The sequence below is a fragment of the Trichomonas vaginalis genome, chromosome I (assembly GCF_026262505.1).
Source record: "Trichomonas vaginalis G3 chromosome I, whole genome shotgun sequence".
Lineage (NCBI taxonomy): Eukaryota > Parabasalia > Trichomonadida > Trichomonadidae > Trichomonas > Trichomonas vaginalis.
The window spans coordinates 17,490,357-17,503,107 of record NC_067203.1 but is presented as its reverse complement, the minus strand read 5'-3'; the positions used below and the strand labels follow the sequence as shown (position 1 = coordinate 17,503,107).

The 12,751-nt window shown below is 32.1% G+C and overlaps 7 protein-coding genes across 7 annotated transcripts, besides 1 other annotated feature; 4 read left to right on the top strand and 3 right to left on the bottom strand.

Annotated features, from left to right (window-relative positions):
- Positions 1-84: 84 nt before the first annotated feature.
- On the top strand, positions 85-1,371 carry TVAGG3_1002420 (HCP-like family; the record flags this gene model as incomplete). Its single annotated transcript, XM_001313245.1, has 1 exon — positions 87-1,055. One exon carries the CDS (start codon positions 87-89, stop codon positions 1,053-1,055), a length of 969 nt encoding a protein of 322 aa, XP_001313246.1.
- Positions 1,372-1,595: 224 nt separating this feature from the next.
- Positions 1,596-3,068, top strand: TVAGG3_1002410 (protein of unknown function (DUF3447); the record flags this gene model as incomplete). The annotated part of the gene is made up of 1 exon (XM_001313244.1): positions 1,670-2,782. The coding sequence occupies one exon, from the start codon at positions 1,670-1,672 to the stop codon at positions 2,780-2,782; it is 1,113 nt and encodes a 370-aa protein (XP_001313245.1).
- A 421-nt stretch (positions 3,069-3,489) lies between these two features.
- On the top strand, positions 3,490-5,098 carry TVAGG3_1002400 (ATP-dependent RNA helicase DBP3 family; the record flags this gene model as incomplete). Its single annotated transcript, XM_001313243.2, has 1 exon — positions 3,512-4,774. The coding sequence occupies one exon, from the start codon at positions 3,512-3,514 to the stop codon at positions 4,772-4,774; it is 1,263 nt and encodes a 420-aa protein (XP_001313244.1).
- Positions 5,099-5,187: 89 nt separating this feature from the next.
- On the top strand, positions 5,188-5,831 carry TVAGG3_1002390 (uncharacterized protein; the record flags this gene model as incomplete). The annotated part of the gene is made up of 1 exon (XM_001313242.1): positions 5,229-5,648. One exon carries the CDS (start codon positions 5,229-5,231, stop codon positions 5,646-5,648), a length of 420 nt encoding a protein of 139 aa, XP_001313243.1.
- Positions 5,832-6,107: 276 nt separating this feature from the next.
- Positions 6,108-7,086, bottom strand: TVAGG3_1002380 (tetratricopeptide repeat domain domain-containing protein; the record flags this gene model as incomplete). The annotated part of the gene is made up of 1 exon (XM_001313241.1): positions 6,158-7,057. The coding sequence occupies one exon, from the start codon at positions 7,055-7,057 to the stop codon at positions 6,158-6,160; it is 900 nt and encodes a 299-aa protein (XP_001313242.1).
- Positions 7,087-7,540: 454 nt separating this feature from the next.
- Positions 7,541-10,255, bottom strand: TVAGG3_1002370 (armadillo (ARM) repeat-containing protein family; the record flags this gene model as incomplete). Its single annotated transcript, XM_001313240.1, has 1 exon — positions 7,541-10,255. The coding sequence occupies one exon, from the start codon at positions 10,253-10,255 to the stop codon at positions 7,541-7,543; it is 2,715 nt and encodes a 904-aa protein (XP_001313241.1).
- Positions 10,256-10,302: 47 nt separating this feature from the next.
- Positions 10,303-11,341: a mobile genetic element.
- A 724-nt stretch (positions 11,342-12,065) lies between these two features.
- TVAGG3_1002350 (RNA-binding domain, RBD family-containing protein) lies at positions 12,066-12,729 on the bottom strand (the record flags this gene model as incomplete). Its single annotated transcript, XM_001313239.1, has 1 exon — positions 12,172-12,720. One exon carries the CDS (start codon positions 12,718-12,720, stop codon positions 12,172-12,174), a length of 549 nt encoding a protein of 182 aa, XP_001313240.1.
- Positions 12,730-12,751: the final 22 nt, after the last annotated feature.

The window sequence follows — 12,751 nt, the reverse complement described above, 5'->3', positions numbered from 1 at the left end:
TGTTGCATGCTGCGTTTGATCTGAAACACTTGCAATTTTTTAAAATAATAACAAAAAGTGACGATAATTTAATTAAAAGTGACAAAATGATTGATTTAGAGAGAGCAGTGGGAGGAGCTAAAGGTATTACAGAGCTCTATGAATTTTCACAAACAAATCAAGTTGCTATTATACAATTCACGGTCGAAAATAATGTTAAACCACAAATTTTGATAAATCAACAAGAAAGTTCGATATATGTTATTTCCGGTGAAAATGATGTTATTATTTCGGGACTTACATACGGAAAATTCTACAAATTTGAAACGACTGTCGAAAATAATAAATACATAATCAAATTAACGAAAGAAAATACAGCTAGATGGCCAATTTTGATAAAAGAACCATCTATGAGAGGTATTGATAATAAATCTCTCTACTTAATCGGTGTTTACAATGATGGTTGTGCAAAATACGAAGAAGCTTACAAATACTACTACTTAAGTGCAACAAAAGGCTTCGTAACAGCTATTACAACAGTTGCTGACATACTTTTATCAGATTACAATAACTACGACGTTAAAAAAGATGTAGATGCAGCATTAAAATTACTTAGAACAATTAAACCAGCAGATCGAACCACAGAAGTTACTCAAACACTTACTACGGCATATGTAAACCAAAATAAGAAGGAGGAAGCTGTTAAAGTGATGAAAGAACACTTATCTGCAAAAGAAGACTTAATTGTCAGGTTTGACCTGGCCAAACTACTTTCTCCTATCGCCGGCGGAATTGGTCCAGCAATAGAAGCTGTCGAATCCCTTGAAATCCTTGTAAAAGCAGGAAATCCGGAAGCAATGCAGTTATTAGCCCAACATCTCTACAAAGGAATAGGAACTGTCGAGTGCCACCAAAGAGCATTGGAATTGGATGCACAAGCATGCGAAATTAACCCAAATCTTAAAAGGATTTACGGAAATAACGGAATTTATCAAAATATCGCAATTGCATCAGCAACTACCTTCGCATTTGCTGGGGCTATATATTATATCTGGAATATGAGAAATAGACATTAAATTGTAATTATTTTTTTCTTTTTTGAAATAATCAAAATTTGTTTGCTTATAGTTTAATATAAGGATGTAGGAATTATCAAAAACGCATTTTTTCAACACGAAATGCCAAGCTTGGCAATTCTTGGAAAATGTGAAAAAAATTAGTAATTCTTAAGAATGATTAATTGAATAATTAGGAAAAATGAATACAAAATGTTCTCAAAATTGCCAAATCTGCGTATTTATTAGGAATATCAAATAATAAAAACGAGAAACGTATCAAAAATGCTTTTAATTTCTTCTATCTCACTGATTTCTATTGGTCTGTTCATATGAGATACACACACTATCAGATAATCACATAAAATATGATGATTGGGTAGATAATTACATAAAATGTGATGTTTGGGGAGTAGTACTCTATTCATTGAGACTTGTACAGACAATATCTCACAAAATGCCACATTCAGACCAACAACAATGCATTGCTGCATTTTGTTGATCAAAGTTCCTCATTCAGAATAAGTTTGCGGAACATTGTGCCATTCGGGTGGACACGCAATAATGTGATGTATTTTACCCCAGGGGTCACTTTTTGAGATACAAACAGTTTGGTCAGATATTTCTCTTAATTAATGTCTGATCAAAACCCTGATTCAAACGAATTCAGTAAGTTGAGAAATACCTATAAATACTATATCAATATGTATTTTTCGTTGTATCAGCTAAAAACGGAAGACGAAGAAGAAATAAATTCGATTTACCAACAAATCAAAACAGAATTAATTGAATCAAATAAACATGTACCAAGAAACATTCTACGAGATATTTTAAATATCCTTCCATATAATAATCGTGGTGCAACGGCATACGTGAAACTTGCCAAACTAATTTCTGATGAATATCAAATCACAGAGGTCAAATACACTCCAATTGTTTCTAATTATCTATTTTACAAAGCGTATGGAATTAAATTAGATTTGCAAAATGGTTTCACAGATATTAGATATGAAAATATCGAAATTCTTACAGAAAATACAATTTACAGAGCAATTATGAATAATGACTTAGAAAGATTCATCGCATTCACGGAAAGAGATGATTTTGATAAAGATCAAAAACTTAAAAGCAGTTTATATCCAGCTTCTTTCGGTGAATATTCATTAATTGAATTGTGTTGTTACCATGGAGCAGTTGATTGTTTTAAGTTCTTAAGAACTAAATTTAACTCAGAAATAACTTTTAGATGCCTTTCATTATCATTTTTAGGCAGAAATCCAGACATCATGAGTGAATGTTTGAAATATCAAACACCAACCGAAACTTGCATGGAATATGCAATTATTTCCCACAATATTGATTTTGTTACTTTCTTGAAGAATGAGCACAATTTCGAGATTGATTTATATAGGTGTGCACAATATAATAATCTCGAATCATTTTTAGTTTATTTCGATCAAACAAATGATATTAAGAATTGCTTCTTTTATTCAGCGAGTTTTGATATTTCATCACTTTGCGAATATTTCATTTCACGTGGTTCAGATATCAATGAAACAGATAAAGACGGAAAAACCGCCCTCCACTACGCAGCAAGATATAATAGCAAAGAAACTGCCGAATTTCTACTTTCACATGGTATAAATGTAGACAAAAAAATTACCACGGAGATACAGCTCTTTATAGTGCAGCATATTATAATAGCAAAGAAACGGCTGAGGTACTTATTCAACATGGTGCAAATGTAAATGAAAAAAATACGAATGGAGATTCAGTTTATTATGTTGCATCGATCAACGATAATAAACTTATCTGCGACTTACTCCTTTCCAATGGTGCAATTGTCAAAAGAAAACCCTATACTGTAATTACTCCTTCTAATCAAACTGTTCAAGCATCCAATAAAGAAACAGTCAAACCACCACCATCACATAAAAAAGAGAAGTGTTATATTTGCTGAAAAGTTAAAATAATTAAGATTGTTGTTCATTTCGCAAATTATTTGTTTTATTGCTACAGATTGATTAAAACATTATCCTTTTAGAATTTAAATTAGACGTTGTGTTATATAATGTATATGAATTTCATTATAATTCGTAAACTTAATTGGATTTTTAGTGAGCGTTGTTTTGATCAGAATGATCTATCCCGCATATTGTTTATCAATAAGTTACTGGTATTATACAGATAGACAGCTATATTGCCTCAGCAAAATTTGGATATAGGGTATAATTTAAACAATAATGTAGAGATATTTCTATTCAATTAGTTCTAACAGTACATTTATTTCTTGAAATAGATAAAATTTGATTTAGAATATGGTTAGTGAATTTTGTTGTCAAATCATAAAAATTTTTACGAAACCGAGCATTTATAATGTAATCATTCAACATAATTGAAATGTAATCCAAATATTATAATAAAACATCAAAACAACTATGAGACCGTTTAATTCCATTTCACTTTTTAGAAAAAAAATGGCCGATCCTCTTGATGCAGAGTTATTGAACTACGAAGATGATTCAACAGTCGATGCTGCTCCACACAAGGAGAAAGAGCAGCGCGGCCACTATGTCGGTGTCCACACAACAGGTTTCCGTGAATTCTTACTTAAGCCAGAATTAATGCACGCCATTTCCGACTGCGGCTTTGAGCATCCTTCCCAAGTCCAGCAAGAGTGCATTCCACACGCCTTACTTGGCACAGATATTATTTGCCAAGGCAAGTCAGGTATGGGCAAGACCGCCGTTTTTGTCATTTCCGTTCTCCAACAGCTTGATCCTGTTCCAGGCGAAGTTTCCTGCCTTACAATTGCTCCAACAAGAGAATTAGCCTTCCAGATTGCCACAGAATTCCAACGTTTCACAAAGTTCATGCCAGGAGTCGATTCAGTAGTATTTTACGGAGGTATTCCAAAAGCCACCAACATTGCCACCCTGAAAGAGAAGAAGCCATGCATTGTTGTTGCCACTCCAGGCAGATGCCTTGATCTCATTAAGGAAAAGGATGTTTTAGATGTTTCAAAGGTCAAATTCTTTGTCATCGATGAAGCCGACAAGGTCTTTGAGAAGCAGGACATGAAGGATACAGTAGATAAGATATACAACAGACTTCCAAAGGACAAGCAAGTTCTCTTATTCTCAGCGACAATGCCAGACTCAATGAAGGAGATCTGCCGCTCATTCACACACAATGCAACAGAAGTTTACGTAGATGATGATAAGAAGCTTACACTTCACGGTCTCCAGCAGTACTACGTCAAGTTGGCCGAGAACGAGAAGAACCGCAAGCTTGTCGAGATTCTCGAAAACTACAAGTTCAACCAAGTCGTCATTTTCCTCGACAAGAAGGAGCGCGCCAAGAATCTTACACAGCTCCTCAACGAGTGCGGCCACCCAACTATCGCTATCTCCGGTAACATGACACAGGAAGACCGTATTCGCGCTTTCTCCGAATTCAAGCAGTTCAAGCACCGCATTCTCGTCGCTACAGACCTTATCGCTCGTGGTATCGATGTAGAAAGAGTTAACATCGTCATCAACTACGATATGCCAGATTCTACCGATACTTACCTCCACCGTGTTGGCCGTGCTGGAAGATTCGGAACAAAGGGTCTTGCAATCTCCTTCGTGGTCACTGAAGAAGACGTCGCTATGCAGAAGAAGATTCAGGACAGATTCGAACTCAAGATCGAACAATTACCAGCTTCAATAGCTCCTGACACGTACATGAATGCCTAAAACTTACATATATATCATATATATAAAATTACAGCGAATTACCAAAAAATTCGACCGAGAAGACCCGCTTTTATTGAGTCAACTCCATGGTTTAGCACAAAAATGGTATTTTTTTGTTAGTAATGAAAAAAAAATTATTTTTTCCAAATATTGACAATTAATTTGGAAATTCATTATCAATTTATCTAACCACCGATTTACTACTTTCATTACAAACAAAATATCAGTAATATTTTATTTATTAATATCTTTATTTTTTCTTATATTTATTTTACTTTTTCTTTATTTTCTGTGTGTTATTAATTTATAAATTTATATGTTAATTATAAAAATTTTTTATGTTTTTTATAAATCTTGCCGAATATTAAGAAAAATTGAATGAAATTGTTAAGTTTACACGGAATTAATAATAACTGAGTATTAAACGTACAAAAAGTGATTTTTTTAATTTTTAATGAATTCTCGTTTTAGTGTTTATACTAGAGATCCATATGAAACAACAGGAATGCAAACAATGTCTAAAACAATGACAAGCACAATGTCATTCAGAAAGAGAGCTATGGAAGAATCTGGACTTGCTCGCAAAATTAGAAGAGATTTACACGAGCACGATCCAGATGCTGTCAAAAGAGCTAAAACACAACGAACAACAAAAATTCAAATGAAAAAAATTTCAAGAGATCAAATCTTATCATTGTTAATGAGCCAAGATGCTGTCAATACAGAAAAAATACGCGAAAATTTAATAGATTATGCTACAAATGAAATGAATTTAGATAGAAAAACAGCAGAATCAGTTTATGGAAATAGTACTCTTATAACAACAGAATCTAATCCAAGCAAATCAGTATTCAGAATCAGAATCAAAATATAATTGTATTAGCCTATCAGTTATATCAAAATCACAAAAAATTATAAAAATATTTGAGCTTACTTATAGAATTCTTCACGCTTGAATTATATATGCTTTCTTAACTAATTATACTTGTATTTTATATTCTTATACGGAAAACAAAAAAGGAAATCTTTTTATAACGGAGATTTATATGTAATAAAGCTATTTGTTTAAAATCTTATACATATTTTTATTTGTGTATTTTAACACTACTACTAATGGAAGATAAAAGAAAAGATTAGATTTTTCTATGAAAATTCTCTCACATCTTTTGATTTATTAGGGAACTTTTAGTTCTTTATTCACAGAAAAAGTTTTTATTATATGAGGAGCTAATTGAGTTAATTATTAACCAATATTTTTTTGGTATCTAACAGTATCAAATAACAAATGTAGAGACTAATGGAATCTAAATGAATGGATATATTCAAAATTGGTAAACAATTGTTTTTTTATTTTATAATCATGAATACAAATCTAATTATAGTTTAAAGTTCTTGCTTAGCCTGATCATCCATTGGGTTCTGTTTCAGATCCTCTTTATCCACGTATTTACTCAAATCTTCCATCATCTTCTTTAATCTTTCCTGTTCTGCTTTAGATCTCTCGGCACTAGCTTTTTCATGCTCATGGTTATGAGTATGTCCATGTCTTTGGCCCGGGGGAACGTAGTCAGGTGGTAAATTCTTTTCGTATTTAGAGCGTTTTTGATCGAATACGTTTACGGGTGGTTCGATAGTAAACATCATAAGAGAAATGATCAAGAAGACACTTAAGAAGACAACAGAGCCAATAGCGAAAGCAATTGGGTGATCATTAACTAATTCGACGAATCTTGCCCAACGGGAATTACGTAACTTTTCCTTACGAGCTTCGTTGATTGCCTTTAGCTTTTCGATGTTTTTACGGGCAGTTTCTTCCTCATGTTTTTTCTTGGCTTCCAAGAAGATACGAGTGATCTCTTCTGCATCTGATGGTGGTGTGGCATCTTCCATATCAAATGCTTTGTGCATCTCAACGAATAATGCACCAAGAGTATAATGTTCTGCGTTATCTGCTTCATCAGAGTCCTCATCTTCGCGGTTTGGCTTATTTGCACACATGTATTCAAGGAAATGACGTGCATTCTTCATTAATGCAAGAGCCTTATTAACGTCTTTCTTATCTTTGTAAATATCAGCCATTTTTGTAAGTGACATTGGAATTAAATGGGATTCTATTCTTGCTGCTGGATTTGCTTTCATTAGAACTTCAAGATTTTCACAAACACTCTTGAACTTTTGAAGAGCAGCATCTGGTTTGCCTAACTTGACAAGAGCATCACCTTGTTTATATTGATTCTCGTATGTTGACGAGTTCATCGCCATCTTCATGATTTTCTCTTCCATGATTTTTTTTTATATTTGTTCTTGGCACGTTTTTTTAAATCTTTACATGAAAATTGAAAATTCTGAAGTTTACATAAAAACTATATTTTTTTCCTCGCCATATCAATCCTTCAGTTTTGATTCTTGTAAATGTTTAGTACATTGCAGCTTGTATTATACATGTTATATATAAATTTTCATCGTTTATGATATTTATTTTCAAGATATTTTCCATCATGTAAAGAAAAGAGTTCTATTTATGGGTGAATTCAAATGCCTATTTAGGAAAAGTTTTCTTTCTACATTCTATCTGAATAATTTATCTTTTGATGATGTTATTTTGTATTTGAAACAATGAAACAAATGCAGATGTATTAAAATTATGAAATACAGAACATTGTATGGTTGTTATTATCAAAATCAATCGACCTAGAATGAAAAAGATGCTTTAATATCTATAAATAAAAAATATAAGAAAGAATAAAAAATAAATTAAAATCATAATTATCTGATTAATTGGTTAAGTTTTCCTACCTTTGATTTAACTCCTCCACAGTATCTAACAAGTTCATTCTCAATTTCTTTGTCTGATTTGACAAGTTTTGCGAAAGAGTCCTTTAATTGGGTTACGAACGAATTCTGGATACCATGAGGAGCAACTTCCTGCTTAGGGAGCAACAAGAAGTCAAAAATGACTTTAGAAACAACCATTTTCAAATCATCAGATAATTCTGCCTTTGAAACTCTGATAACCTGCTTTATCATGTCCTCACTGATTTTATATGATGGTTCAGGAGGGAAGCAGACAATTGCTGTCTCCAAATCGTCATCTTCAATTTGAGCACCTCTTTCATTGAGAACAAGAAGAGAAAGAGCTAAATTACACATCCATTCATCATCTACATTCTCGGTCTGTTCGGTTTGGTCGATCTTTCTCAGTTGTTCTGCAACAATTGAAGCAAATTTTTCTAAATCTTTTGTATTATTGACAGCAAAGTGAAGCATCTCAAATGATTTAGCCTGCAATAACTTTGTGCAGCATCTGTCAATGAGTTTATCCTTTGTTTCGTCGTCAATCAAATTTAATTCGTAAATTCTCTTCACAGGTTCGAAAACAACATCAACCATAGGATCAACGCAATCAGAAACGATGTCCAAAAGGTAAGGAATCAAAGGAGAAGCGAAACTTCCCAACTTTTGCATGACAATCGTGAAATAAGAGTACAATGGAGTTCTCAAGTTGTACCATGAAGAGATTGGCTCAATCTCAGCAACTTTTACGAAACCATTTACGATTTCAAGTGAGAAATCCAAATTCCATTTATCAACAGGTTGAGTGGAAGCAATTCTCCTTAATCCTTCAACAAATGAGTTAAATAGAGGTGCGTAGTCGGTCTGTGCTGCTGCTCTTGCGCATGATAACATGACATTTTGACCTAATCTGCCTTCGAAGCATTCGCAAGCGATGATGACCATTGTAGATGCAGAAATACCTAAGTTTCTTTCACCTGTCTTCAAGAAGGAGTCAATTAAATCAACTAATTGTGGATATAATGCTTTAATTCCGCAACTTGCAACAATTCCGGCCAATGATTCACCAATTGCGCCTCTGATTTCAGATGACTTGCCTTCTGTCCTTGTAAGGCCGAATAAAGTGTCGATTGCGCCATCTGGAAGTTTTTTGATTGAATCTGGGGCCAAAACTGCCAAGAGATAGATAATTTGAGCTGCACTTTGCTTGGACTGGTCATCTCCATTCAAAAGTTCTGGCATATTTCTTAATAAATCGTTTTGGAGGGTAAATGGAACGTTTTCATCCTTTTCTGCTAAGGAGGAGATCAATGTGAAGCAAGAAGCCTTGATTTCTTCCTTTGTCGATGCATTTCTTAGTTGTGTCCTCACAAATTCGACCAAAGGAGTTATTAAATGGGAATCGAAACCCTCTGAGTTAGCGAGAGAGTCAAGAGAAATTATCAATGATGGCTGCAAATTTGGACTAACTGTTTGGTATTTTGTAATAACAAACTTGATATCTTGTCTTGTTTTGATTAATCCAGATTTGAAAGCGGCTTTGGAAACATCAGCAGCTCTCTTTCCGATCTCATCATCGTTGGCCATTAAAGAAATCAATGTTTGTAGAACAAAATTCATTTTTTCGGCATTTAATAGGGCGGAAGAGCCATATTTCAAGATGGTTAGGAATGATTCCTTTTGCTCATTATCTTCTGATGTGATCTTGAGGATTTCTATGGCTTTTTCGACAAATTTTGGATTTGAATTTGCCAAATATGGAATTAAAGGAGTGAGAACTGTTAAACGCTTGACTTTTAATGGCTCTTCTTTAAAGATATAGTCAGAAATTGCTGCCATCTGGTTTGGTTGAACGGTATCAAGAAATTCGCTGTTGAGAGCATCAACGAACTCTTGTTGTGGGTCATCAACAAGTTTTGAAAGAAGTTCAATTGTTTTTTCAGGGTTAAATGTAAATAATAACCTTAATGAAGAAATATAATTTTCTTTTGTTTCAAAACCAGGCTTTTGAAGCTGCTGGATTGTATGATAGTCATTGAATATACCAGTTAAGATGGTATTGATAACAATTAATGCTGAAGGACGAACAAATATGATATTAAAAATATAATTCCAAAGAAGAGATAGTTTTTCTTCTGATAATTGAAGGTTATCGATGCAGCAGAGTAAATTCAATAAGCGTAATTGAACTACTATTGAAACTTTTGATAAAAATTCAAAAATTCTGTTTGTTATTTTGTCTTTGTTCTGTTGGATGTATTCTTGCTGGAAAGTATCAAAAGCACCAATGAAAATGAATGCTAATGTATCTGAAATAGAAGAAGATTCGAAGATTAAATTTGAAAATTCATTCCATTCAGAATTTAATGTCTGATAAAGTCTTGATGCATAGTATGAAAGACGTAATGCATATTGAGCTGAAATCTGAGAATTAATAATTTCAATGGTTAATTTTTTGATATTTTCCTTTTGTTCGTCTGAGAATGATTGCCAATTCGATATTATTGCATCACAAACTGATGAGACAAAACCAGCTGTGAAATTAATGTCGGAATTTTCTTTAAACTTGTTAAAACATTGTTCAATCTCTTCGAAAGTATAAGAAAGTATTTCCTTTTTCGCGAATATGCCTTGGTTGTTAATCAATTCTTGTCCATAATTAATTACTTTTTGAAAATCTTCAGACATTTTAAAAAAAGATAGTCCAGCACAAAAAAAAAATCTAAAAGTTTAAGGGTGCACACGAGAGGATCATGTAAACTTCAGAATTTAGAACCTTATTTTTAGGCATTATCTTGGCTACCTATTTAGGCTCGAAAAGCAAAAAATATCAAAAAATACAACTTGACTCCATTATGACCCTTTCATGGAGGTAGTTTTTATCCGCTAGTATTTTCCCTTTGAATCTCTTTACAATTCGAAATCAAATTCAAACCTCAGTAGAAGAAAGGAAGAATCGACTTACTACGGTTATAATACGAATAAATACATATATTTAATTATTTTTATTTACATAATAATTGTTTGAAGCTCATATTCCATCAAATTTTTAAATAAAAACATTAAAATGTTGAAAATGTTCATATATTTTAATAGGGTTTTGGCACTTTATTGAGGAATTACTACATACATAGTCGAACTGAACTTGATATTTTGAAATTTAAATTATTTATCAAAATTAAAATTTAACTTGAAATTTATAATTATTTAGTCATATTTTGCATAATTCTAAGTAGATTTTGTAAAAAATCAAGAAAGAAAAATTTTAACGTGCTTTATTTTTTCTTTTTTATAATAATACATATTATTATATAATTAACATATTCATAATGTTTCACCCTTTCAAAAATATAATCCTCCTCCTCTCAAATAAACGTACATACGGGTGGCCTCTTTTTTCAAAAAATTAAAATTTGAAATTTTGGGCTCAAATATTAGAGATTTTTTCAACCTTCAACGATATATGTTGTCTATATCAGACCTCCTTTCTTTTTGATACTTAACATTGTTCCTAAATCTTAGCCGTTAAGGGTGTTCTGAAAATATTTTTTTTCGAAAAAATTCGAAAAAAATTCTTAAAATTCAAAAATCCCTTAATTCCTGAGGATTTTGGAAAAAAGTTTTTACATGAACATGTGTATATTATATGAAGTATATTGATAAGGTAAAAATCAAATTTTATTGCATATTCATCGAGAAAATAAACTAACGAATCCCTCAAAATTGAGAGGGTAATCCTCCTCCTCTCAAATAAACGTACATACGGGTGCACCCTTAAGGTCGCCAAAAAAAGTGCGGAAATTAAAAACCGCAGTTTGAGTACTTTCTGAGAGTCTGTTTGTCAGAAAATATACATTTCTAAACTTTCTGACACTAAATTTTTTTTGGTCCTTTCAAAGTTTTTGACAATGTCAAAAAGTATACATCGGGGCTCTCAATTTTCCTCTCAAACGGCGGTTTTTTAAAAACGCTCAATTTTTCATCGACCTTATATGAGAGAGTCTGAGTTTCATCAATTGGGTTATAATCTTTCGGATTAATGTAACAACTTTTATAATACAGAAATCTAAATCTATCTTTTACTCAATGATTGCTCACGTGTGAAAGTCTCATACTTTTACGAATGCATTAATACTTATACTTATATATTGAGCAAATATATCGAAGAAGACAACTAATGTAGATGTGAATATGTTACCAATCACATTCCTGAATTATTTCACACGGCAGATGCAATTTTCGAATGTATTTGAAATAAATTTTGATATTATAGGATAGAACTCTAAATATTTCACTTAATTGGTTGTATTATACATTTACTACATAAAACATGATTACATCATCATTTTGAGCATTCTAGCCCCTGTCTAAGTAGAAACTCAAGTAGAATGACTTCTTAATTTCCAAAAACAATACTACGCACAGAACCTCAAAATTAGAGTAGATCATAATAATAATATCAGGACATAACTCTTACTTTTTTCCCTTTTTCTTGAAAATTAAAGGAAATTACCAAAACTATAACTGAAAGCAATGATATTTTGGCAATCCAAAATCAAATTTTGAAATTAAATCTATCATTTTTTTTTTCAATCGTGAAATGTCTACATAAATTCATACTCTCTTTGTAAATCTTCTAGTTGTGATTCGTAATCCTTCTTCATTGAAGATAAGCTTTTTAAATACTTTAATAAAATCTTTTTATCCGTTTCATTTGCATCTCCAATTTTAATAAAGAGTTTCTCAGATTCTGTGAATATATCTTGTATATTATTTTGAATTTCTTTGGTCTTTTTTCTAATTTGTTTTCGTTTCAAAGATTTTTCGTTTTGAATAGCTCTACATTTCTTTTCGATAGCTTTCATGCTTACATATTCTGCCAAATTTGTGTATTTGCTTTTATCGCGTTGAAGGGAGTGAAACTTAACTAATCTATTGTTTGCAAATGGTTTTGATGAATTTATTGCGTTTTCTAATGAATTTGTATTCATAAATTTAATCTCTGCTCGATTTGAACCAATATAAATTGAAGAAATGTCTCCGAACGCTGAAAAATGTTTTGAAATTGTTCCAATATCATTACTTTGATCAGGTACATTAGTTAACTCTAGCATTTTCCCGCGTAATTGCTTTTTTTCTACAGGAGATAGCATGATTTCAAAATTTTTTACTTTTTTTTTAAAT